We start from the raw sequence: 26,750 nt of genomic DNA, 5'->3' as shown, positions 1-26,750 counted from the left end.
GAGCAGAGGGAATCCTGCGCTGCTGGGGAAACTGAGGCCCCAGGTGACACTGCTCAAGCAGGTGGGCCCCAGCTGGTGGCACAGGCCTGCTGTGGGAGCCTCAGGCCTGAGGCTCTGGGCTGCTGGCCCAAGGGCCTGGGGCCGTGGGGACACGTACCTGGCTGCCTCCCTGCAGGTGCAGCACCTGGGGATCCGACGTGGGGATGGCGGCCCACACCTCGCTCCAGGTCTCACCGCTGTCTGACAGCTGCAGGGGGCCGCAGAGCAGGCTGGGCTGGGGGTCTGCAGCGGGTGTCTTCTGGGGATACAAAGACACAGGTTAGGGGCAGTCTCGCCTGCAGCGGTCACGCCCTGTTCTGAGGAGGCTGGGGCAGGGCCAGGGCCACTGCTTGGGAGGAGCTGGCTGTGGAGACCTGGCCAAGGCCTGCACAGAGACGGGGACCAGCCTCACCCGGCTTCCAAGGGTCACTAGAAGCCTGCAGGACGTAGGCGTGTGTGGTATCAGGCGGGGTTTGCAGGCAGGGCTCTCTAAGGGGAGGGTGTCCATATGCTGGGTCAGGACACATCAAAATCACAGGAAAACCCAACAGCAAGTACCTGAGGGTGGGTCACGGGACAGGGACTTCACGCGTGTCAGTTCTACACACACCGTATACACGCGTGTGCATGCACACATAGCACACACACACCACACGTGCCACACACAGGCCCTCCCTCTGTCGTGTCACTGTTGGAGCTACTGTCCACCATTTGGACATGGCTTAGACACCCCCTGCCAGAGCTGGACCCCTCAGACCTGGGCCCCCCTTCGAGGCCAGAGTCCACCTTACAGGACCCTGGAGGCCCGTACCCCAAGGACCTGGTGCTCTCAGAACACACCTCGGTATTTAAATTGCAGGCATGAGGGAGCTCAGTGGGCAGAGCAAGGTCCTTCTTCACCATCGAGACCATTCAACGCTCAGTCCTAATAGACTTACATCCTTGACTTCTGAGACCGAGGACCTAGGTCAGGGCTCCAACCACAGCTGTAAGTCAGAGCAGCTGGGACCCTGAAAACACACTGACCCCCCGATCACCTCACTGAGCCTCCACGAGGGAAATGAACACTAGAAGCTTCCCAGGAGACCACAGCGTGCAGCCGGCACTGCGAACCGCAGGCTGTGTCGAGTGCAGAGAAAGGGCGATGCGCTTTTCTGGAAGCTCACGTTTTCTTTTTCAGCTTTCCTGCAACACCCCAGAATAGACTGTGTTCTTGAGGAAAGAATGCAGGGAAAGCAGCAGCCACTCTCAGAAAGAGGAGTGGAGGAGGAACAGAGGAAGAGAAGGAGAGGAGTGTGGGGGAGAAGAAGATGGGGAGGAGGAGAGGGAGCAGGAGGAGGAGGGAGAGGAGAAGGAGAAAGACAGGGACGCAGAGGGAGAGGAAGGAGGGGGAAGAGGAGGAGGAGAAGGGGAGCGGGAGGAGGAGGAGGGGGTGCCTGCCTCCAGGGCCCTGCTCACCCTCTGACAGCTGGAGGTGAGGCAGGCCGAGACAAGGGCAGTGTCTCCCCTCAGATGGGCCTCAAGGCCTGGACTTGAGGGCAGCTTCAATCCATGCCCTCCAACCAGGTGACCAGGAGTGACACTTGTTCCCATCTAACTCCTAGATGCAAATGGTTCCCAAGCCTTGGCTGTGGCTGGTCCTGAGAAGCCAGTGTGCACACACGGGATCTTCCGAGTGTGTTCCCAGCCTGGGGGCCCCACTGAGACACACCCACATCTGTCCTGGCCCCAGGACGCCCGAAAGCAGAGGCAGCTGGAGCTGCTGGGCACAGAAGCAGGTGTCTGGAGGCTCTGCCACACTGCCAGGAGGGCAGCAGGAGCTGGGAGCACCCACCTCTGTGCTCTGCTTGGGCTCGGCCGGAGCCTCGGGGCTGGGGCTCTCGGGGGCCACTGGCTGTGTCAGGAAACACTCTCTGCAGACGCGGCTCTGCCGGCTGTTCTCGGCCTTGAACTCGGAGCACTTCCCACAGATGACCTGCCAAACAGAGGGCACCTGTGACCCCAGCACCCTGGGGCAGAGGATTATCCAGGAAGAGGCCAGAGGAGAGGTGGAGTGGGCGGGAGGAGACTTAACACAGTGTGGGGAGGCGTAAGGGCTTCTCCTTGACGTGAAGGGGGGAATCCTGTCTGAGGGCAGAGAGCAAGGCTGACCCTGCTGGGCATCTGGTATCCACCCTCCTGTCCTGGAGGGTCCAGAGTCCAGGAGTCTGTGTGCATGGGAGGAAGAGTGGGAAGAGCCGCCAAGCACACGGGAAGACACCCCATCACTGGCCATCAGGGAAATGCAAATCAAATTCACAACCAGAAACCACCTCTCACCCCTCAGCACGGCTATCTTCCAGACCAACAGTGACAACAGCAACGAAAAGAAAATAGTGTTGGCACGATGTGGAGAGATCGGAATCCTTGCACTATTGGTGGGAAGCAAGCTGGCGCAGCCTCTGTGGGAAGCAGTAGGGTGGCTCCTCTGCTTCCCACAGAGTTAAACACAGAGTTACCATACGAGGCAACAGTTCCACTCGGGGCATGTACCCAAAAGAACTGAAAGGAGGATCTGAAGGGACGTTTGTACATTCATGTCCATAGCAGCGTTATTCACAATAGCCAAAAGCTGGAAGCAGCCTGTGTCCACTGGCAGATGGATGGATGAAGTCGTCATGGTCTGTGTGTACAGTGGTGACTCAGATGCATGGGTGGAGCGTGGGGATGTAGCCAAGGAGTGCTCCTCAGTGACTTTTCGAGCTTTTCCTACCCTGGACACTCCTGGCAGGCCCCCTTGTCCCCCCTCCTCTGGCCCCTCCAGCTGCGTCCCGTCGGTGGTCCTGTCTCTCTCTGCCTCGGTCCCCCTCCCTCTGCTGGATCCTTTTCCCAGCACACAGAGGCTCCTGCTGCCTCAGGGCCACCCACACCCACTTCTGCATCTGCTTCTCCTGTTCCATCCTGCCCCGTGTACCGAATATTGCAGAGGACTTGGAGATCCTTGTTCAAACCTTGGGAAATTCTAGTTTGAACCTAAACCTGCGGGCACCGGCTGCTAAGGGACCACGGCACTCAAACACTGAGCTCATATCGAAGGTCTCAGGAGCCACAGCAGCGGGGAGATTGCGCTTTTTAAGTAGATGGAAGGCACCCTGTTCTGGAGTCCTACTTTTACGAGGATTTTATTTATTTTTGGAATTTATCTTTTCTCTATCACTTCTTGTGTGAGGAAGCAGGAATACTGGGCAAACCAAGGCAATGAAAGCTAAGCCCCAGCAGGCTGACATGGAGATGCAGTGACGTCAGTGAGGGCACCGAGCCACCTCTGCTGTGCGGGGAAGTCCAGGTTGGCCATGAGGACGCCCACTCCAAAGAAGATTAACAGAGGCTGCAGCTTCTGATCCTGAGTGGTCACAAAGCCTGAGGCCTAGAGCTGAGCAGGGGCCTGGCCATATATTCTGAGGATGGCTCTTAAAGCAACAGATTCTCCTCAGGTCTGATGGGGAAACCAGGTTTAAGTTAAATCCCCCAATTCTGGAGTATAAACTGGGCCCCAAACTGAGAGTTCTTTAAGAGGTACAGATCACATTTCACACTTACCTGCCCATCCATCCTCTACCATCCATTCATCCATCCATCATCCATCCATCCATCATCCCTTCATCCACCCATCCATCCCTCCACCCACCCATTCATTATCCACTCATCCATTCATCCATCCATCCAACCATTCATCTATCCATCCTCTACCATCTATCCTTCATCCATCCATCCATACTTCTGTATGCCATCCAACTATTTGTATATTCATCCATCCATCCATCAATTCTCTAGTCATCCATTTATACTTCCTATATATCCACTTCCATTCACACTTCCATATGCCATTTATCTAACTACCCACCTATCCATCCATCCCTCCATCCATCTCCCCATCCATCCATCCATCCATCCATCCATCCATCCATCCATCCATCCATCCATCCATCTACCTATCCATTCACCCACCTCTCCATCCACTCATCCTTTCATCCATCCTTCTACCCACCTATCCATCCATCATCCATCCTTCCAAGGACTCATCCACTTATTCCCCTCCCCCTGCTGCCTCCCGCCATGTGGCAAAGGTATGACAAGTAACACCAACTGCTTCAGGCACAAGTTGCTGGCGCCCTTTGGAAAAACACCAAAGAATTCTGTGTTGAGATCCAGTTGCTGACATAGATTCAACTTTAACCTCTTAACCTAAAGATACTTAAATCATCAGTTCCTTCCTCAGCGATACTTTTACATTCAACATTAAGCATTGAATTTTCTCCACTCTCAGGAGAAAGGGCTTTGGAGTGAGGGGAATGGAGATGGTGTGCAGCTGGGGTGCCAGTTGGAGGCACTGCTTCATCACATGGGCCCACCAGGCCTTCAGCACCACTAGAGCGCTGGGGCAAAGCTCCTAGCACAGCCACACCCTTCACCCATCTCCAATACACCCTGCAAGGAATGAGGACTATCATCTCCTTGTTCTCAAGGTCACCCAGCTAGGGGTTCTGTGGTTCCCAATCCAGCACTTTTCCAACCACAAGGAGTGTTTGTTGAACACCAGAGCTGACCAGAGAAAAGTGATCAGATTCTACTTTGGACAGGACAGTTTTGCACTCAAGGGCATCTATATCCATGAGCCAGGATCAGGAAGCTCTTCTGTGCAGGGCTGGTGTGCTGCTGGTGAGGACTCAGCTGCTCTGTCGGAGCAGAGTGGCCTCCTGTCCCTGTCCCCCTCTCCTGGGACTCACCGCCCCGCATAGCTTGCAGTGATGCCTCCTCTTCGTGATGGAGTTGAAGGTCTCGCCACAGCTCTTACAGCTCTGCTTCTCCTTGTCACGTCTGGTCTTAGAGGATAGTTTTCTGGGCTCGAGCTACAAGGAGGCAAATAGATGCCATCAGCTTCCGAGTCATGTGTGCACCCTACCCCACACGGCAGTGGAGTGGCAGCTCTCGTGACTGTAAAAGCCACACAGGCTCAAGGCAAAAAGTGGAACATGCAGAAGGGAATGAAGTGAAGAGCCAAGTCGGCCCCGTCTCTCTTCCCTCCCTCACCCCCCAAGCGACTGCCTGTGCCCATTGCACCGAGTAAAGATTGTAAGTGGGTCAAGATCTTCATGTTTGGAACAACCTGGCCAATGACTTTATCTGGTGCATCTGAGAAACTATTGAAAGGAGCCACAGCTGAGGAACACAGCGCTTACTAGGGTGGGCAGTGGGCAGCACAGCCACGGCCTGCAGCCTTGGGGACAGAGGCACCCCTGCCCGCAACCCGAGCCATGTGGCCACATGCCTGCTCTATACTGGGCACCGGGGGGCCACACCCTCCAGGCATGCCACATGGATGAATATAGGTGTACACCCACATGCCTGAGTGTGCAGACAAGCATGGCAACATTTTAGGGGGAGGCTGGAGGCAGTGGCTCACACCTGTAATCCCAGCACTTTGGGAGGCTGAGGCGGGCAGATCACTTGAGGTCAGGAGTTTGAGACCAGCCTGGCCAACATGGTGAAACCCCGTCTCTACTAAAAAAAAATACAAAAATATAGCAGGGTGTGGTAGTGGCAGTGGTAGTGGGTGCCTGTAATCCCAGCTACTCGGGAGGCTGAGGCAGGAGAATCGCTTCAACCCAGGAGGCGGAGGTTGCAGTGATGCAGTGAGTCAAGATCGCACCATTGCTCTCCAGCCTGGGCAACAGAGCGAGACTCAAAAAAACATCTGGGAGGACATGTGAGGAAGCCATGAAGAGCTGTACCTCCCTCTGTCTCCTGTTGCCTGAACTGCCTATAGAGGAAGGTGGTGTGGAGGCTGCAGCAGGTGTATCCTGGGGCTGCCCAGCCCAGCCTTGGTTTCCCTGTCTGATTATGAACCGTGCAAGGTGGAGAGACCCCAGGCTCCTGCCTCCTGTCAGCCATGAGACCCTGGATGACTCACCTCTCCTTTCTAAGCCTCAGTTTCCTCACCTGTAAAATGGGATGAGTGACTGGTCCCTGGGCCCTAAGCCTCATCACAGTACATAAAACCGCCACTTTGGCAAGTGGCTAATTACCCTTTCTTTTTTTCAACTTGTGAATTTTTTTTTTTTTATGTATTTTTTAAGTTCTAGGGTACATGTGCACAACGTGTAGGTTTGTTACATATGTACACATGTGCCATGTTGGTGTGCTGCACCCATTAACTCATCATTTACATTAGGTATATCTCCTAATGCTATCCCTCCCTGCTCCCCCCACCCCACAATAGGCCCCGGTGAAGCTAATTACCCTTTCATGTTATAGCCTGCAGCCCTGGAAAGGCCTCATCATTTGATGAAATAACTTCCTGGGCTTTTGAAGCTTGGTCCACACCCAGCATTTCCTCTCTGGGGAGGAGGCGCCTCCCTTGAGATACTTTGTTATGGGCGCAGAAAACACCCTTAAGACTTTAGGAAAAGGCAAAGCTATGTCTCCCGCTCCCCAGGATGTCAGAGCTGGAGCTGCCCCTAGAAATGTTGATCTCGGCCTCTCCAGTCAGGGAAACTGAAGCCCGCAGGTGGTGTTTTTCTTTCTTTTCTTTTTTTTTTTTTTTCTGTTTAAAAGAAAATTACCTAAAATAAGCTAACCATTAGTATAGCTGCACAGAATAAAAACAGGTCTGGGATAGGCTTTAAAATATTACAGTAAACAGAAGGCCGGGCGCGGTGGCTCACGCCTGTAATCCCAGCACTTTGGGAGGCCGAGACGGGCAGATCACAAGGTCAGGAGATCGAGACCATCCTGGCTAACACGGTGAAACCCTGTCTCTACTACAAAATACAAAAAACTAGCCGGGCGAGGTGGCGGGCGCCTGTAGTCCCAGCTACTCGGGAGGCTGAGGCAGGAGAATAGTGTGAACCCGGGGGGCAGAATTTGCAGTGAGCTGAGATCCAGCCACTGCACTCCAGCCTGGGCGACAGAGTGAGACTCCGTCTCAAAAAAAAAAAAAAAAAAAAAAAATACAGTAAACAGAAGTGTGTGTGTGTGTGTGTGTGTGTGTGTGTGTGTGTGTGTGTGTGGCGGGGCTGGGGGCCAAGGGGCCGTAAGAACAGCACCAGACTGAGGTGTCTGGAGCTGGGGAGGGACGCTCACTGCAGTTATCGCCACTTGTGTGGGTCCAAAACTGCCATAGGAAAACGCTGAACAACATACACTTAAAAAAAATTTAACAGAAACTCTTCAGGTTCAAGGAGAAAGGGCCAGGCGCCGTGGCTTGCGCATGTAATTCCAGCACTTTGGGAGGCGGGAGGGTTGCTTGAGGCCAGAAGTTCGAGACCAATCTGGGCAACATAGTGAGACCCTGTGTCTCAACAAAAATTCAAAAAATTAGCGCCGTGGTGGCATGTGCCTGCAGTCCCAGATATGTGGGGGGCTTAGGTGGGAGGATCACTTGAGCCCGGGAGGTTGAGGCTACAGTGAGTTGTGATCACACCACCACACTCCAGCCTGGAGGACATGACATCCCAACTCAAAAAATAAAAAAAAAAAAAAAAAAAAGAAAGAAAGAAAAAGATGAACTGAACTGGTTGAGGGTGAAGAAGCAAGAAAAGGGTGGCTCAGATTGGGCATAAGCATTGGAGGCTGGGATGGGCTGAACTGTGTCCCCCCGGATTCATATGTTGAAAATTTAATTCCCAGTATCTCTGAAAATGTGACTATATTTGGAGACAGGGTGTTTAAAGAGACACTAAGTTAAAATGAGGTCTTCGGTTGGGCACTGATTCAATGTTACTGGTGTCTTTGTAAGAAGAGATGAGGACACAGAGACAGAGAGAAGACCGTGTGTGGACACAGGGAGGAAACTGACATCTCCAAGCCAAGGAGAGGCCTCAGGAGAAACCAGCCCTGCCCACACCTTGATCTCAGACTTCAGCCTCAGGTAGTATTTTGTTCTGGCAGCCAAAACACATGGACACCAGTGCCTCCGGGCACATTCTGGCCGGGCACTTCCAGCTGTGTGGCCTGGTCTGTGGTCCCCCTTCACTGGCCCACCTGCAGGTCCCCCAAGCACCCGGCCGGTTTGGCACAGGAACCCAAGGGCAGGGCTGGCTCCTTTGAGGGTGACAGGGACGCTCACTCACTGTGCTGCAGCCCCCAGCACCTCTGATGAATGGGCCTTGTGCCAAAGACACAGGTGAGGCGGCCTCAGCTCCTTCTGCAGTTTTTCTTATGCTCAAGACCCCAGTGGGGGCTCCAAGCACACTAGGCGGGGAATGGGCATCACTGACCTGGTAGTGAAAACCTGTTCTCCAGGTGGGCATCCAGAGAGGCTGGGATTGGTGGAAGGGCGGCCCCGATGTGCACCTCAGCCCAGAACTGCCTGCTCGTGAGGACCCCAGAAGGGGGACCCCTGCCACGGCACCCAGGGGCAGCACTGCATAGCAGCTGAGAATAGCACACGGCATGCCCATGGGGCAGGGGGCAGCAGGGGCTGGAGGAGTGAAGAACAGCCATGTAGGAGGACAGGTACCTGCGGGGCTGGGTGCACAGCAAGAGCTTGGCCTTTGAAGACCAGCGGGGACCAGGTCCCAGTGAAGGGACAGATGACAATTCTGGAAGCAGCGAGTGTGGCTCAGGGCTGGGGCAGTGCCGGGAGTCCCACTGGCTTCCTTTATCTGGCAATTCTTCTCAGCTATGGAGCTGAGCTGAGCACTCGGGGTGGGTCCTGGCCCTGCACCAGCTCCCATGGAGCTGAGGCCCACAGCCCACCGAGGCCAACCCTCCAGCTCCCGTCATCAAGGTGTGGCAGAATCTGTAGGCATGACCCAGTGGCTGAGGGGCAAGAGGCCCATCTGAGTAGCCAGGGATGGTCTCTCGGCCGTGCACATGCCCCTTTGTGGATGAAGTTACCACACAGGTTGACCCAAAGAAGGGAGCTCAGGTTTTCGTTGTGTATGTCAGGATACCAGAAAAGCTGGGCCCAAGTCTCTCCAGGAAGATGGAGAACTGTGGCTTCCTCAGTATCTGACTGAGTGACTTCACCCCCAAAGTGCCCAAAACACACCAGCGTTAACCCAGAAAGTGGTCTCCACCAAGCGTCAACAGGGCTGCCCCCTCCAGCAATTTTTCTTGAGTAAATTGAGCTGCACATCCAGGAATGGGGGGCACAGCTGAGTTACATAGAATTGGAGCCCAGTAAGTGGCCCTGATGAAAACAAGTCAGTTTCATCAGATACTAGAAATGACCCAGCAGGGGACGTGGGCTGTGGGGCACAGGTACTGCCTGGGGCTGTTCCGACAGGAGGGTGGCTGGGCTGAGGCCTGAGGCCATGCCCCTCGTGACAGCCTTGCCCTGGAGCCCCGAGGGTAGACACAGGGTGCGGCCTTGTCCCAGGAGGGGCAGTGCCTGAGAAGGAGCAGTGCCTGAGAAGAGGCCCTGGCACTGCCCTGTCGAGGGTGCCCTCTGATGCCTCGCTGGCACCTTGGAGGGGTTCATGTGTCACCCACGGTGGGTCTGAGACCCTAAGAGACCTTCCGGATTCTGACATTTTGTGTTTCTGTTAAGAGCAACTTGATGCTTGCCCATCAGGGAAGCCTTTGAATTCTGCAAGGCCCCTTGCAAAACTTCCTGGCTTGGGCGTAGCTTCTCTTAGGAAAGGGGCTTACAGGGACTATACCACTGAAGAAATCGGGCTCAGGAAGTAAGTTTAAGTTTGGTATACTGTAGCAAAAATCACTGTTGTGGATAAGAGGATGAACTTGCTTTTGAGTGCTTTGTAAAATGCACACTGAGCTCACCTCCATCACACCACATTCACCCTGTGCAGCTCGACGCCGACACTGAGCTGTCCCAGCTCCCACCACAGTCTCAACTCTGCTGTTTTTGCTCACAGGAAGCCACCAGTGAGGAACACACGGCCAGGTCAGGCCACATCCACTGGGGGTAGGGACGCCGTGGGGCCCTGGGCTGGAGCTGAGGTCTGTTGTTCGGTGGTCTGTCGTGGGCCCAGCCCTGGCTTGGTGTGGGTAAGGGACAGAGACAAGAGACTGGAACTGGAATTGTGGCCCTGAGCACCTGGCTCCCTGGGCTGCTGCAGAACCTGAGGCAGCTGGGCCCTGAGCCAGGGGAAGTACAGGGAGTGGGGCAGGCGGCACTGTCCACCCAGCTGGGCGCACCCATGGAGGCACAGCGGGTCTGCTGGCCACAGCCTGGTCCAGCAGATGCCCGGACACTGACTGAGGCCCCGAGCCCCAGTTGCCTTCTCGCCTGTGATGGAAGCAGGGGACCAATAGGGGCATTGCCTGTGTGGCCAGCAGCGCCTCAAAGCCCTGCTCCAAGGCCATCTCCAAGCTGTGTCTTCCCACAAGTGAAAACATTTTAAACCATGGCCTTGCAGGTTCTTCCAGCTAGAACATTCTCCTGTCCAGGCACCAACCCAGGGTTCGACTCCCCAGGACCACACTCAGACACCCTGTGTGGATCCCCTCAGCCAGGCCCGGGCTCCTGCTGTTTCTACAGCCCACCCAGGTCCTGCCCACCCAGGGCCTCCCTCAGCACGTGGCCTCCACCCACTTCTGCTTCCTTGCCTCCCCAAGACACTGAAGGTGCCTCTCCAGGGCCTGTGGGCTCACACACAGGACAGACGCACTCACAAAGGACAGGTGGCTCTCACTGAGTCTTGATGCCTCTGCGGCGGGACTGTGACCATGGATGCCTCCATAAGCCTGGCCCAGGGCCTGGGGCTGGACATGGAGGGTCATCGAGCGGAGGCCAGCCTAGCTCACTCCTTACGTGAGCTGTATGTGTGGGAGGCAGTGCTCTGTGCCAGGACGTCACCATGGAAACTGTCAGGGATGCCTGCCCTGGCTGTGGGATGCCAGGCAGTGGGGCTGATCAGGCAGTGCCTCATACACACGGGTGTGGGCTGTCACGTCCCCACTGTGACCCTGAGATTGTGTGTCCACGGTGGGCAGCTCACGCTTCTGTGGCTGCACTCACACCATGAGGACACATTGCTTTTCATAACTTTCCTTACTGCTCCAGAAAAGGGACTGAAGAGCTCTGTGAGTCTGGGGCACAGCCAGCCTCTCACTTACTGCTGGCGATATGAAAAGTTGCTGATGGGCGGATTCCCGTCAGGCCGGGCATGGTGGCTCTCGCCTGTAATCCCAGCTGAGGTGGGCAGATCATGAGGTCAAGAGATTGAGACCATCCTGGCCAACATGGTGAAACCCCGTCTCTACTAAAAATATAAAAAATTAGCTGGGTGTGGTGGCGGCACCTGTAGTCCCAGCTACTCGGGAGCTGAGGCAGGAGGATTGCTTGGACCTGGGAAGTGGAGGTTGCAGTGAGCCGAGATTGTGCCACTGCACTCCAGCCTGGGTGACACAGCGACACTTCGTCTCAAAAAAAAAAAAAAAAGGCTGGGTGCAGTGGCTCACACCTGTAATCCCAGCACTTTGGGAGGCCAAGGAGGGCAGATTACGAGGTCAGGAGATCGAGACCAGCCTGGCTAACACAGTGAAACCCCATCTCTACTGAAAAAAAATATATATATATACAAAAAATTAGCCGGGCGTGGTGGCAGGCGCCTGTAGTCCCAGCTACTACAGGAGGCTGAGGCAGGAGAATGGTGTGTAAAGCCGGGAGGCAGAGCTTGAAGTGAGCTGAGATCACGCCACTGCACTCCAGCCTGGGCAACAGAATGAGACGCCGTCTCAAAAAAAACCAAGTTGCCGACGGGCAGACTCCTGTCACTGAGACATTTTTATCAGGGACCCCTGGGGCAGGCTACGGGGCTTCATAGACTTGGACAGAGCAAACAGCAGATGTCAAATCCCTGGGGCCTGGCAGGGCAAGGGGAGCCCAGGGCATCTCCAGGGAGGGTGGCCAGGAAGCAGGGTGAGGCCAGACAGAAGGAGAGACAAGTGAGAGGAGATTTTCTCCTAGGAGGCCAGGGGACCACTTCCCCGCAGGCTGTCAGACTTCCTCATTTTAGTGTTAATAAGCTGTCCCTGCAGGGTGCCTGTCTGCTCTGCAGAGGCCAGGTGGCTGTGCTTTGTGAATCTGGGGGTCTCTCCTCTTGCCTGTTGGGATGTATTTGGAAGTCCCCCCACGCCTGCGCACTCCATTGTGCCTCCGAAGCACTACATCCTTCCCGAGGCCTCCTGAGTTTCTTCATGGTTTCCCAACGCCGGGCCAGCCCAGATCACGATGGGTGGGGCCTGGTAAAGTTCAGGTCATGGGAGGCGGCGGCCAGCGGCCAGCCCACTTGGACAGACCCCTGTCTGGGGTGGGGCTAGGGCAGCCATCTGGGGCCACGTCATTTCTGAGCCTGCACAGCATAGGGGAAGGCGAAGCGCCTGGAGAATTGCCCTCCCGCGTCTGGGTGCAGCAGCCACATGGGGTGCTCCAGGGTGATGTTGCTGTCAGCATCGGTGAGTGCCGGGCCTGGGCGCCAATGATGATGGCTCCAGTACAGATGCTCTTGGCCCTCATCCTCTTTAACTTCCCGGATTAAATGGAGGAGGCAGGCCTCATCCCAGTTCCTACAGCACATCCCCTGGCAGGCGGGTGCGTGGACACAGCCTGCCTGGCCGGAGCAGCACCCTTGTGGGCTGGCTGCCATAAGGCACAAGAGAACACAGACGGGGAGAGGCAGGGAGGCTCAGGCCTCCCTGGCCGCAGCTTGGGGTGAAGGACTAAGCAGTCCTCTGTGTTACTGAGCCTCCTGAGGACCTTGCACTGTCAATACACGCTTTATGGGACGATTCACACATGTTAAGAGCAGAAATGTTCACCTGGAGCTCAGAGGATTCTCACATGTGTGCCCAGCTGTGTGACCACCTCCAACTAGGTAATGGACATCCCCACATTGACAGGCCTCCGCGTGCCTGCCTCACAGAGTCCTCTGCAGTGACCACACAAGTCATCAGAGCCTGGACTCAGACATGGCTTTACCTCCACACACCCAGGCCCCCAGGCACAGTGAGCAGGACAGGCTGGCCCCTCAGCCCTCAGCCTCCAGGAGGCCCCGGTCTGACCCTCCCTCTCCATCTTCCCTACAGGTCATCCTGGTCTGACCCCCTGCTCCGCCTCTCACCCCTGCTGACCGCTGAGCATATGGCACTTACCCCTGCTGCACCTGAACCGCCTTCGGTGGTCACCACAGACTCCAGAGGGCTGGTGCTCGTGATCTGGAAGGGACACAGAGGCCGAGTGAGAGGAGTTCCAGGGCCACACAGCCCCTGTGCAGCGGGGACAGTTCCTGAAGCCCCCAGCACCCCCATGCATTGAGGGCAGGCTCAGGAGCAGGAATTCCCAGGCCTAGGATTTGCTGTGCCTTTGGGGAAGCTGCTTCCTCCCTGGGCCTGGCCTGAGCTGGAGGCCTCTCCTAGGAGCATCTGCCAGTGTGGTGGGTGGCTGGTGGGTGACGCCTCCCTTTGGCCCACCCTGATCAGGGGCTCTAATTCACACCAAGTCACCCAGTGAGGAGGGTCCCTTTGGGTTCTCTCTCATCCTCCAGGGCTCTTTGTGGAGAGTCTCTGCAGCCCCCACTTTCTCAGCAGAGTGAGGCTCTGGGCTCAGCCTCTGGATAGAAAGGGCTTGGCCAGCTTTAAGGACAGCCAGGCTCAGTGTCTCACATTCCCAGGTCACCTCCACTCAAGGCAGTCCCAGGACTCTTCCTTTCTGGATGATGCAAAGTTCTTACAAAGTGAATGCAGAAAGCAGAAAAAACCTAGTGGACTTGATACAAATATGAAGTGGATATGGGGGAGGTGGGCTGTGCCAGGCAGACCCATGGAGGTGGTACAGAGGGCAGAGCCAGCCTGGAGTTGGGATTCGGGCCTGCGGGGTCTGGGTCAGGCGGCGAGAGTTGGGGCACCCTAACTCTGAGTCATGCCCGGTACCCCCGTGAAGGCTGGAGCAGAGGGCCTGGCATAGGGCTCAGGGCAGCATCTCTCCTGGGTGCCTCCCCGGATGTGTCCTTGCTACAGTTCCAACCCCTATGCCTTGTCCAGGGCCAGTGTCTCCAGGGCCTTCCTTGCAGTGGGCAGACATCAGCCTCCTCACCCAATCCTCTCTCCCTGACTCCAGGGAAGCCCAGCGGGGAGAAATGGCCGAGGCTTGGTCCTGGGGCTGCAGCCCTGACTCCCTGGCCAGGCTTCTGGGCAAGGACCCTGTAGCCCTGCCTCTTTCCCAGCCTAAGTCTCCACATGAAATCCCCCTGGGCCCTTGGGGCAGCTCCACATGAGGATGGGGAGTGAGATGCTCCTACTGCTTCCCCCAAGGGGCTCTGAGCCACCATCTCCCAGGGCATGGGGGCACTGGGGGGAAAATACAGTCACAGAAAGGTGTCTGCAGTCATGGGCCGTCCTGGGCCAGAGTGGTATGTGGGCAGTGCACCACAGCCCTGTGACGCCGGGTCCACAACCCATGTCACCGAGCTTCTCTGAGACTCAGTTTCCATGGGGATGATGTAACATTCCTTGGTGCATAGGATGCTGTGCAGAAGGCACCAGACAACCAAACAGGTCATGCGGGAGCACTTCCTCCACGGCCACATCCTGCTTTCCCGCCCACCTGGGCACTGACCACGGGCCTGGGGCCCAGCAGGCTGCAGCAGGCACTTAGTGGAGGGTGGGTAGGGGTGAAATTAAGTTCAGTCTAAAGCTGCCATGGAAAGGTGGCCGACGCTTCAAACCACGTCAAACACGGCAAACGCGGAGCTGTAACCAACCCAGCTGCTTCTGGGCTTCACTTTCCCTTTTCTGTCCATACATCCTCTCCGACCACACAGCAGCAGAGGAGGCTCTCTGGACCTATTCTGGTCTCAAGGGTTGTAGGGGGCAGGTGCTGTCCCATCCACGAATAGTTGTTTGCTCAATTAAATTGTTACATTTAATTTGTCCGAAGTTTTTCTTTTAACGCAAGGGAGCGCCCGCTGTCCTGGTCCCTGGTACAGCAGGAGGAAAGCCTGGAGGTCGGGCTGTCCACCCAGATGCCAGCGCCTTCTGCTCTCCGCAGGCAGCCTGTCCCCTGGAGGCCCCTCTGCACCCCGGGCCACTGACTCACAGGCACGTCTGGAGAGAGGCTGGGGTCCTCATCCTGGCTGAAGGCGCCACCGAAAGCCTTGAAGGTCTCACTGTTCTGCTTGTGCTTCTCAATGGTGGCCTGGATGATCTGGACACAGCAACACAACAGGGAGGACCATCAAGGGGTGTGGGAGGACGCTACCCGCAGGAAGGATACGCCTGCCTCTGTCCCGAGGACGGGCCCTGGCGTTCCCGGAACAATGCCCAGGCCACTGGCCATCTCCTTTCCCTGCTACCAATGATGTGGTCTCCCCTTCGAGCTGTCCAGATTGAGGAGATCCACCCTGAGCGGGGAACCTGGCCTGTGACTCCACCAGGCCTGTTCATGTTTATTTGGGGGCTCTCAAACAAATGAATGGGTTGAAAGGCCTGTGACATCTGAAGGTGCTTATGAAGGCACAGTGTGGTCACTGCATCCCTGCAGGGTGCAGCACAGGGCCAGCAGTCCCGGAGGCCGGGGCCCCCACCCTCTGTCCCAACATAAATGGCCTTACTGTTCAATCACTTGGTCGTTTGGTTACTTTACAAGTTTAGAAGCTTCACCTGAATCCATTCTTTCTTCTCTTCCTCTGTCCTATAAAACCAAAACAGTCTTGTATTAATCCAGTCTTGGATACTGACTCTAAATGACCAGCCCTCTCTCAGCCCTGCAGCACACCCGAGCCACGCACTGGCTTGTCAACGCAGCTCAAGGATGGGAAGATTGTCCCCAAGGGCCTCAAAACACTTGTGGCCTGGTGGGGCCAGGTGAGCCACGTGGAGCCCTCTGCAGTGGCTGTAATTCAATGCCTCCTTGGACCATAATGGGTCATTACGAAGATCCCACTGTTGGTGGGCTGTGGGAGAACAGAACTCCCATATATGGCTAGTCAGAGCACAGCCTGACATCACCTTAAAGGGTAGTATGACAACAGCCACCAAAATTTCAAACAGATGCACTACCCTGTGACCAGCAATTCTACGTCAGCAATCTATCTGATGGCTACAACTACACATATGCAGAAACACCTAAAAACAAGGACACTGCTTGCAGCACCATTTGTGATGGCCAGGTTCAGGAGGAGCCCAGGTCCTCGTCAGTGGGAACTAGCTAATGATCATTAATGGAAAATTATGTTGCTTTAGGAATGGTGTGCAGATATGGGATGATTCTTGACAAATTAAGTGAAAAAGCAAGATGCAGGACAGGTATAAACAGCCATCTGTGATTTAAAACGTAGATACAGGTGCATGTGCATAGAAAATCCTAGAAGGGGCCAGGCGCAGTGGCTAACACCTGTAATCCCAGCACTTTGGGAGCCCAAGTCGGTGGGTGGATCACTTGAGGTCAAGAGTGCGAGACCAGCCTGGCCAACATGGTGAAACCCCGCTGGGGTTTCACTCAAACAAGAAATTAGCCAGGTGTGGTGACGGGCGCCTGTAATCCCAGCTACCCAGGAGGCTGAGGCAGGAGAATCACTTAAACCTGGGAGGCAGAGGTTGCCGTGAACTGAGATTGCGCCACTGCACTCCAGCCTGGGCAACAAGAGCGAAACTCTGTCTCAAAAAAAAAAGAAAGAAAAGAAAATCCTAGAAGAATACTCAAGAGAGGACTAAGAATGTGCTGGGCCTGCTGAACAGGAGGTGGGCAGAGGCTTAATTTTCATCAACTTCCCTTGGTACTGAAAGGGCCCTGATCATCCTATCGATAGTTCTTCCGATAAACATACAAATTGACCCTTCCAGTCTTCAAGCTTGAAAGTTAACATTTGTTTTGGCCGGGCGCGGTGGCTCAAGCCTGTAATCCCAGCACTTTGGGAGGCCGAGACGGGCGGATCACGAGGTCAGGAGATCGAAACCATCCTGGCTAACACGGTGAAACCCCGTCTCTATTAAGAAATACAAAAAACTAGCCGGGCGAGGTGGCGGGCGCCTGTAGTCCCAGCTACTCGGGAGGCTGAGGCCGGAGAATGGCGTGAACCCGGGAGGCGGAGCTTGCAGTGAGCTGAGATCCGGCCACTGCACTCCAGCCTGGGCGACAGAGCGAGACTCCGTCTCAAAAAAAAAAAAAAAAAAAAAAAAAGAAAGTTAACATTTGTTTTATCTGAGTTCCTTCCTCAGTAACCTTAAGGCCTCTCAAAAAAACCATCAACGGACTGAAACTCACCAGGTCACCACATCCAGACAATGAGATGCCCAGACCCTTTATCCATCATGATTGCTTCCTTGCCCCCCCAGTTCCTGTTTTCTTACACATTGTTACATTTCTTCCCTGCTGTATGTGTCCCTAGTTTTAGCTGGTCAGGGAGATGGATTTGAGACGGAGTTCCCATCTCCTTGGCCAATTAAAGCTTCTTCCTTGGCAATAATCATCTCAGTGATTGGCTTTCTGTGCAGCAAGCAGCAGGACCTAGACGGCACCCTGGTGTTTGGGTAAGAGTACTGTTAAATTTTAAGCCATACATAAATAAAAATATATTGCAGGTTATCCAGTTTAGAAAAAGAAGACATGAGGTCAAAGACATTCACTAGAAACAGCCCGTTCCGTACCGCGTCTGCAGCTCCAGGGACCTTTTCCTTCCCGTTATGATAAATGTATGTGCTGTGTTCGGCTTGACGATATCCTGCACCTGAAGGGGCAAGAACAAAGAACAAAGCAAACCCCAGCTGGTCATTTTAGCGGGTCCTTAACTCCAGCCTCACGTTTTCTGACTTTAGAAGTGTTTCCCCGAGGAGGTAGCAGAGGTGAGCCTGCAGCCCCACAGTGCTCAGGGAGAGGGGCGCAGAGGCCCAGGTCACCGTGGCTGCTGCATGAGCTGGTCCACCGGGAACAGCGGGCCTCCCACCCTGCTCAGACACAGCTGCGACCGCTCATCTTCTGTGCTTGGAACTCTGCTGACCAAATCCATCCCCCGACACCCAGCCTGTCAGGTTTCCTCCCCATGTCGCCCCCATCCATCCTCCTCGAAGCCAAGCCATTCCCCACAGGCACCACTGGCACTGCCCCCCTACAGCAGCCACGTCCCCTTAGGATGGAAAGGGACCTGATGAGAAGAGCAAGGATGGCCTTAGCCACCCTGTAGAGTCTGCGCCCCTGAGCAGGTGCGCCCTGAGATGAGATGTAAATAGGACAATGCGTGCCCAGAACTAATGAAAATGGGGTCACTTCTTCACAGAACCACAGCCTCAAATTCCATCCTCTTCCATCAGGATGAGACCACAGAGACCACGGCTGGGCGCGGTAGCTCACACCTATTCCGTGTCTCATTGCAGTGGGAGTTGAGAGGGCTTTGAATGAATGGGTGCTCCAAAAACATTTGCTAAATCAAAATATGTAGTCATTTGCTTAATGCCACCAAAAATCCCGTCTTACCTTGAAATTCTCTGAATTCGGGTTAAGAAATAAAAGACTAACTAGAGAAAATACCTTTTTTTAAGGTTGTTTTATTATTTTTTTTAAGTTATTTTTGAGACAGGGTCTTGCCCTGTCAGCCAAGCTGGAGTGCAGTGAGTGGCACAATCATGCAGCCTTGACCTCCTGGGCTCAAGCAATCCTCCCACCTCAGCCTCCCAAGTAGCTGGAAATAGAGATGTGCACCACCATGCCTGGCTAATTTTTTATTTTTTATAGAGACACAGTTTTACTACATTGCCAAGGCTGGTCCTGAACTGGGTTCAAGTGATCCTCCTGCCTCAGCCTCCCAAAGTGCTAGGATTGTAGGCGTGAGCCACTAAAACTACATGCCTGGCTTTTTACAGTAGTTAGAAGAAACCACTTTTCTAGTGTTTCTCTATAAAAAATCAGTCATGGCTGGGCATGGTGGCTGACGCCTGTAATCCCAGCACTTTGGGAGGCTGAGGCGGGTGGATCATGAGGTCAAGAGTTTGAGAACAGCCTGACCAACATGGTGAAACCCTGTCTCTACTAAAAATACAAAAATTGGCTGGGCATGGTGGCATGCACCTATAATCACAACTACTCGGGAGGGTGAGGCAGGAGAATCCCTTGAACCCAGGAGGTGGAGATTGCAGTGAGCCGAGATCACGCCATTGTACTCCAGGTTAAGAACTACCATTAAAAATAATGACTAACTAGGCTGGGCGCGGTGGCTCACGCCTGTAATCCCAGCACTTTGGGAGGCTGAGGTGGGTGGATCACAAGGTCAGGAGTTCGAGACCAGCCTGGCAAACATGGCGAAATCCCGTCTCTACTAAAAATACAAAAATTAGTTGGGCATGGTGGCGTGCACCTGTAATTGGAGCTGCTCGCGAGGGTGAGGCAGGAGAATCCCTTGAACCTGAAACTAGGCCTCATAAAACTTAGAAACTAGGCCTCACATAGAAAAAATTAACACCAGGTGGCTCTGGATAGGGTCCCACCCTGCCTGGATAGGGTCCCACCCTGATAGGGTCCCACCCTGCCAATTCCGGGAAACAACCCCATGGGGTCCCACCCTGCCAATTCCGGGGGTCCCACCCTGCCTCGAAGTTCCCGGAATCAGCAACTCCAAGAAAAAAAAACCTCATAAGGTCCTGCTCTAACCAATTAGAACAAGACACCTTGCTCAGGCCATAGCTAGACCCAATTACCACGCGCCTAAAGCTTTGTTTGAATTTCGCGCCTTAAGCTGTGTTTGAACTTGTGTTTGCCTATATAAACAACCTGTTACAAGCACTCGGGGTCCCAGGGCCAACTTAGAACTTGGGACCCTAGCGCGCTAGTAATAAATAACTCTCTGCTGTGAATCTCGTGTCGGTGATCCTTCGCGGCGACCCCTGCCCAGGAAGGAATCGACAGTTCGGTTCCAACAAACCCAGGAGGTGGAGATTACAGTGAGCCAAGATCACGCCATTGCACTCCAGCCTAGGCGACAGAGCGAGACTCCGTCTCAAAAAAAAAAAGTCATTCTGGACCATTCTACAGATCTGCCTGGAACCCTCCCCCAGCTCCGGTGCAGGAGGACAGGAAAGAGCTCGGGACCCAGGAACCAGGGAAGGGAAGCAGGCCCTTGCCCCAGCCAGGATTTCTCCCTGCAACCCTGGGCTTCATGTTTTTGTTTGTAAATAGGGCCCCGAGTCCCAGTCTTAGAGGTGACAGGGTTCGGTCCAGGTCCTGGTGCCATCCCTACTGCCCCCTGCATCCTCCAAGGCTCTGCAGAAAGGGGAGTTGGCAGCAACGTGGCAGGTGGGCGAAGCAGAGAGGGATGGAATCCTGCCCTTCCGGCCTGGGGCACCAGGACTGAGACGATGCCTTGGTCACAGATGGGGTCTGTGGCTTGGAAAAGCAGGCAGGGGTGCCAGGCTGCACAGAGGTGAGTGTCTCAGCAGCCAGAGCCCGGTGTTCCCAGCCCTGCTCAGTGCCCCTTCCAGGGGTACAGGTTTGAGATGGAGGAGCTCACCCACCTGAAGGCCTGAGATGTCCATCTTCTCCCGGACGCTGAACTTCTGGCCCATGAGCCGTAGCTTGGGCACGCAGTAAAGGATCATGCTGTTGAACTGCAAGAGGGATGGCACAGGTGAGGAACGGGAGCTGCCCGCAGGCCACCCCCAAGAGCCCCAGTGAGCTTCATGAGATCTTTTCATTTTTTTTAATGTTATAAAGTGAAAAATATTTTTAAAAGATATGTGCAGTAATTTTAACTACGGTTACATCTTTGAGTGAGGAGACTCTAGTCACTAGCTTTATTTTTGTTCATTTCTATTTTTAAATTTTTAAACCATGAATATGAGCTAATTGTATAATCAAAAAAACAAATTTTTTTTTTTTTTTTTTTTTTTTTTGAGACGGAGTCTTGCTCTTGTTGCCCAGGCTGAAGTGCAATGGCACAATCTTGGCTCACTGCAACCTCCACCTCCCGTATTTAAGAGCTTTTCCTGCCTCAGCCTTCCGAGTAGCTGGAATTACAGGCAGGTGCTACCACGCCTGGCTAATTTTTATATTTTTAGTAGAGATGGGGTTTCACTATGTTGGCCAGGCTGGTCTCGAACTCCTGACCTCAGGTGATCCGCCCACCTCAGCCTCCCAAAGTGCTGGGATTACAGGCGTGAGCCACCACATCCAGCCAAACCAAAACTTTTGAATGAGCTACTGATACATTCACCAAAACGGATGAATCTCTCAAACCCACATGGGGAGCTAAAGGAGCCAGACTCATCTCATGGCATTGATGTGACATTCAGGAAAGGCAAAATTCTAGCAACAAAGAAGAGATCCATGGTTGCCAGGGCAGGGGAGCACTTGCCCACAAAGGGGTGGGACAAGGGAATTTTGGTGGGAGGGGGGCAGTGATCAAACTGTTCTGTAACTTGGCCAGGCGCAGTGGCTCACACCTGTAATCCCAGCACTTTGGGTGGGTGGATCACCTGAGGTCAGGAGTTCGAGAGCAGCCTGGCCAACATGGTGAACCCTGTGTCTACTAAAAATACAAAAATTAGCCGGTGTGGTGGCACGTGCCTGTAATCCCAGCTACTCGGGAGGCTGAGGCAGGACGATTGCTTAAACCCGGGAGGTGGAGGTTACAGTGAGCCGAGATTGAGCCACTGCACTCCAGCCTGGGAGACAGAGCGAGACTGTGTCTTAAAAAAAAAAAAACAAAAACCAAAAAACTGTTCTGTAACTTGATTGTGGTCACAACTGTATTAGTCAAAACTCAGAATTGTAAAGCAAAAATGAGTTTTAGTTAACATAATTTTTAAAAACTTAAAAAAAAACTTTCAAAGAAATAATTGTTTATTTAAGGAGAATTAGAAGCTAGAGGAAAATAGAGGAGGAAAGAAGAACCATATCTGTTTCTACTGCGCCACGGCACCCGGGGTGGGTCTCGAATTACACTTCCATTCCGCCTTCCCCTCCCTCCCGGCCAGGGTTTGGCTTAGGAATAGTTGAAAACATGATTTGCTGCTACAGTTCTCTGTGCTCTCCTGGTTGCTACAAGCTGGAGTCTGCTCAATTCTGGGGAGGAAAGAGGTATTGGCTCTGAGGGATTAAACAATGAGATATTTGCAGCAAATGGGGAGAAGCCGCTGGCAAAAGTCTGGTGTCTGGATGTGGAGAAGCGAGGCTCCCTGTGGCTAGGGAAGGGATGCTGAGGGTCTGAGAGGGAGCCAGAGTCCCAGTAGGAGAGGCCACAGAAGAGCCATGTCCTTGGGCAGCCAGAGCCCTGCTGGCACTGCCCTGGGCTTGAGACAAATGGCAAGGGAGGCTCTGCGGCTGGGCTGGCAGGAGCCAGGCTCACCAGGAAGAGGTGGCGGTCCTGGGCGGTGCCGTTCTTGGCTGACAGCTTCTGGATTTGGCCCTCCTTGATCAGCTCATTGGCCGGGTTGACAATGTCCTCTTCCCCACCCAGCTGCTCGTACACCTCCAAGAGCTTGTGCATTTTCTCCTGCAAGAGACATGGGGCTCAGGCACCAAAGGTCTGTGAAAGTGGCTGGTAACCTAGAGATACGCGGAGCCCTTCCCTGCAACTGTGGCTCAGAATCCAGAGAGGACAATGAGCTACTGACAGGGGTGGGAGGGAAATCAGAGTGATGTTTGAGTTGAGTATTGAAGGATGACTAGGAGTTCGCCATGCAGAACATAGTAACAATGATAAACAGCAACAGAGCTAACCATGCTGTGAGCCAGGTGCTGTTCTACATATGATACACGTTTTAACTCACCTAGTGAGGTGAGTGCCATTGTTATCGTCATTTTACAGACAAGGAAACTGAGGCACAGAGAGGTCAGTTGAGTGTCTGAGACCCAGACTCGGACAATCCATATGTCACCTTTCCCTGGCCATGGTGACTGCTGGGGTGGTCACGTGGGTAACCAGCACCCAGAAGTGCGATGGGACGAGGTCAAAGCTCATGGCCCAGCTTTGAGCCGGATGCCAGTGCAGCGGAAGGCAGAGCTGAGCCTGCAGCAACCTCGACAACAGTCACGTGTCCGAGTCTGGACCTGCCGTGCCTCAGAAGCCCCGTCCTTGGACCTGAGTGATCTCAGCCTGTATACCCTGGAGGCAGGTGGGTTTGGCTGACCCTTCTGTCTCCGGCACCAATGCAGGTAGGTGCAAGTGGGCACAGGGTGTGGGAGGCACTAGAGGAGCCAGCAGCAGAGAGCTTAGAGGAGCAGACCAGGGTAGGGGTGAGGGTCTTTTGAGAACTGGGGGAATGGGCAGGTACCTGGTATATACACAGGGGAGCTGGCTGTGCACCTGCCCACTACTGGGGGCTGGGTGTGCAGCTGGTGTGTACCGGGGGCTGGGTGTGAACCTGGTACGTACTGGGGGGCTGCGTGTGCAGCTAGTGTCTAATAGTGGAGAACTGTATGCACCTGGCATGTACTGGGAGGGCTGGGCAAGCACCTGGTGTGCAGTAGGAGGGCTGGGTGTGCACCTGTCATGTCCTAGGGGGCTGGGTGAGCACAGAGCCAGTCCATGAAGGGACTAATGCACCTTTAGTGAGTGAATGAATGACAGTAACACTGAGCACTGACACTTCCTGCACCAGGTCCTGTTCTGAGCATTCTATGTGGAGTGCTCCCCCACACCCAGTGGCTTACAGGTGCGCGCCACCACGCCTAATTTTTGTATTTTTAGTAGAGATGGGTTTCACCATGTTGGCCAGGCTGGTCTCGAACTCCTGACCTCAAGTGATTTGCCCGCCTCGGCCTCCCAAAGTGCTGGGAGTACAGCCGTGAGCCACCCTGCCTGGCCTTGCTGAGGCTTTTGAACACAAAAGTTGCCATGGGCTCAGGCCATCTAGGGCTGAGTTCCACGGTACCACGTGGCCGACACTGTCTGGGGCAGGCCGGAGACCGCTTTGTGGGGCAGGACTTGGGGCTGACCCTGGATATGTTGCAGCTCTCACTGTCTTTAGCGTTTTAGTGGTCATGAAACAGCCATTCTCTGAGAGGTGTGTGAGTTTTGGGAGAAAAGACCTGGATTTGGATAATTAAATGAAACTGCCTAGGGGAAGTACCTGGAACATAATGGATACTTAGAAAACAAAGGAAATTCCTTTTTTTTTTTTTTCCTGGTTTTTGTTTATTCTTTTTTTTTTTTTTCTTTCTTTCTTTTTTTTTTTTTTTTTGAGATGGAGTCTGGCTCTGTCGCCCAGGCTGGAGTGCAGTGGTGGGATCTCGGCTCACTGCAAGCTCCGCCTCCCGGGTTCATGCCATTCTCCTGCCTCAACCACCCGAGCAGCTGGGACTACAGGTGCCCGCCACCATGCCCAATTTTTTGTATTTTTAGGAGAGACGGGGTTTCACCATGTTAGCCAGGATGGTCTCGATCTCCTGACCTCGTGATCCGCCCGCCTCGGCCTCCCAAAGTGCTGGGATTACAGGTGTGAGCCACCGCGCCCGGCCAGAGTGATTCTTTTAGTCTCCACAGATGCCCAATGAGACGGGCTGTCAGGGCTCCCATTTTATAGATGGGGAAACTAAGGCATAGAGCGTTAAATAACTCACCACGGACACAGATCTATCATAGCAAGGGGTGGGGCTGTCCAGCTCACCCCCCTGGGGACGGGAGTAGAGGAGTAAAGGAGTCACTCATGGAGCCCCCCGAAGGATGGGGGCGAAGGGCTGGCCCACAAGGGCCCCCGGCCCTCACTGTTGCTCACCACCCTGCTGGTCCCCGCCAGAGCCCCACACTCACCACTTTCCGAATGGCAGCATTAGAGTGGTTGGCGGCTGTGGAGATGAGCTCCAAGGACCCTGCAGGAGGAAGACTGGGTTCAGCCTGGGGCCACGGTGGCTCCATTTTTGCTTGCCTGAGGGGCTCCAGGGCAGCTGCCTCCAGAGAGAGGATCTGTCTCTGCTGTCGGCCTTTCCTATGGTGCCTGGGCTACTCTAGAGGACTGGCCCAGAGGAAGGGGGTGACCCTGCCTCTGACCCTGCAGACACATCCCTTCTGCTGGGGCCAATACCAGGCAGGGGGCTCCCACAATCCTGCAGACGCCTGCCCGGGCTACCTGCCAGCCACACCAGGCAGTGACTGGACCAGGAGCAGCCCCCACCAGCCCCATAAGGCCCATTTCTGGGGCCTAAGCTCTGAACGGGGCCAGCATTTAGTAGCACCTTCCCTAGACCAATGTTTACCCGCATACTTCAAGCAGGGGAGATTTTTCTCTGCCCTCAAAGACACTAAGTCCCTTCCTGGGCTGTTAGGGGTCTCACTTTTTCTCTCTCTTTCTCTCTCTCTCCTTCCTCTGTCTGTGTGTCTCTCTCTCCTCCCCTCTATTTCTCCCTCCCTCTCCCTCTCTTTCCCCAATGTCTCCTTATCTCTCTCTCTGTCTCCATCTCTCTCCCTCCCCTGTCTCTGTCTCTTTCCCTCTGGTCTGTTTCTCTCTCCCCTACCCCCACGACCCCACGACTCTCTCTCCCCCTCTCTCCCCACTCCCACAGTTCTTGGCAGGTGCCCCTGTGCCCTCCTGGGAGCCCTTGGCCCCAGCTTACTCTCCGCGTCCTTCCGGTCTGGGGCATCCTCCGGGAGCCTCTTCAGATAGTCCTTGAGCAGCAGCTCATACCGGGGGACCCTCTGCACGGGCTCCAGCATGTGGTGCTGCAGCGTCAGGTTTCCACACACCTCCTGCTTCTGTGGGGACAGAGGGAGCATGGGGCACCCCAAGGACACGTGTGTGGACGCCGGCCCCGCCACAGCTTCTGGCCACCACAGCCCCAGGAGGCTGCCTGGAACTGGCTGCCCGGAACTGACTGCCCTTCAAGACATGGCTGGCACAGACCACACTTTACAATGGGGGAAACTGAGGCTCGGAGAGACTGACCAATGGAGCAAGGACTGGAACCCCAGGCTATGGCCCTTGGCCCAGAGCTGGCTCTCTTACATGCATCCTCGGTGGAGAAAATAAATGCCTGGACGGGACTGTCTCCTCTCAAGAGTGGGTTCTCCCTACTCCCCATCCACCCGTGGGCCTATGCAGGGCTCCCTTGACCCCTCTGCTGAGAAATCAGGCAGAGCTTCGCCCAACTCTCCCCACTGGGAATCGGGCCAGGGCCCGTCCTCATGCCTAGAAGCCGCTGGGGAGTCCTCCTGCAGATCGCGCTCGACATAAACGCACCAGTGCTCCAGTCGGGTGCTGAGACCCTTGCGCCCCACCCGTGCCCAGCACTGCTCACCGGCTCCCCGTGCCTGCCTCCCACCCTGCAGCACCTCCTTGCTGCCATGTCTCCGTCTGGTACCCGAACCCCAGACACATGTGCTGAATGCTGCCACCCTGTCACCTCTGTGGTCCCCACTCGGGTCCTCCTGCCCGGGCCACTTTGCCTCTGCCTCCCCCTGACGATGCCCATTGGGCAGCCTGTGAGGGCCTGCTGCCGCTGTCATCCTGTCCACCAGCTTCCCCACCCACCTGCCAGCAACTTGAGGGTCTCAACCACCCTCACCCGGCTCAGGGCCCAGAACAGAATGGCTTCCAGCTCAGATGAGCTCAAAAATGCCTGGGATACAACAGGGTGAGATAAACCCAAATCTTCATAAAAGCGACTGTTTCCGGCAACATATTGACATAATCTCCAAGTATCTCCCTACAAGAAACTTGTTTTTATTCTTCCTTCCTCCCTTCCTTCCTTCCTTCCTTCCTTCCTCCCTCCCTCTCTCTCTCTCTCTTTCTTTCTTTCTTTTGACGGACTCTCGCTATTTTCCAGGCTGAAGTGCAATGGC

The 26,750-nt window shown here is 54.7% G+C and overlaps 2 protein-coding genes across 7 annotated transcripts in view; both read right to left on the bottom strand.

Annotated features, from left to right (window-relative positions):
• SUSD3 (sushi domain containing 3) overlaps positions 1 to 26,750 on the bottom strand; it is a 401,112-nt gene that overhangs the window by 51,319 nt on the left and 323,043 nt on the right. The gene's annotated exons all lie outside the window — the stretch shown is intronic.
• FGD3 (FYVE, RhoGEF and PH domain containing 3) overlaps positions 1 to 26,750 on the bottom strand; it is an 88,857-nt gene that overhangs the window by 1,393 nt on the left and 60,714 nt on the right. For 5 of the 6 annotated variants that reach the window (XM_050761550.1, XM_050761546.1, XM_050761545.1 and 2 more), the window contains exons 7-17: positions 25,526 to 25,664; positions 24,726 to 24,784; positions 22,320 to 22,466; positions 20,488 to 20,580; positions 17,635 to 17,714; positions 15,649 to 15,679; positions 15,086 to 15,193; positions 13,144 to 13,206; positions 4,806 to 4,928; positions 1,874 to 2,014; positions 158 to 298 (exon numbers count right to left, since the gene is read on the bottom strand). In XM_050761550.1, coding sequence (XP_050617507.1) covers positions 158 to 298; positions 1,874 to 2,014; positions 4,806 to 4,928; positions 13,144 to 13,206; positions 15,086 to 15,193; positions 15,649 to 15,679; positions 17,635 to 17,714; positions 20,488 to 20,580; positions 22,320 to 22,466; positions 24,726 to 24,784; positions 25,526 to 25,664 — 1,125 coding nt within the window. The remainder of the gene's footprint in view (positions 1 to 157; positions 299 to 1,873; positions 2,015 to 4,805; positions 4,929 to 13,143; positions 13,207 to 15,085; positions 15,194 to 15,648; positions 15,680 to 17,634; positions 17,715 to 20,487; positions 20,581 to 22,319; positions 22,467 to 24,725; positions 24,785 to 25,525; positions 25,665 to 26,750) is intronic. The other variant, XM_050761551.1, reaches the window with a different exon arrangement.

Source organism: Macaca thibetana, chromosome 15 (genome assembly GCF_024542745.1).
Source record: "Macaca thibetana thibetana isolate TM-01 chromosome 15, ASM2454274v1, whole genome shotgun sequence".
Taxonomy (NCBI): Eukaryota; Metazoa; Chordata; class Mammalia; order Primates; family Cercopithecidae; genus Macaca; species Macaca thibetana.
Note: the sequence above shows the minus strand (reverse complement) of the source record. Positions and strands in the feature narration are given on the sequence as shown.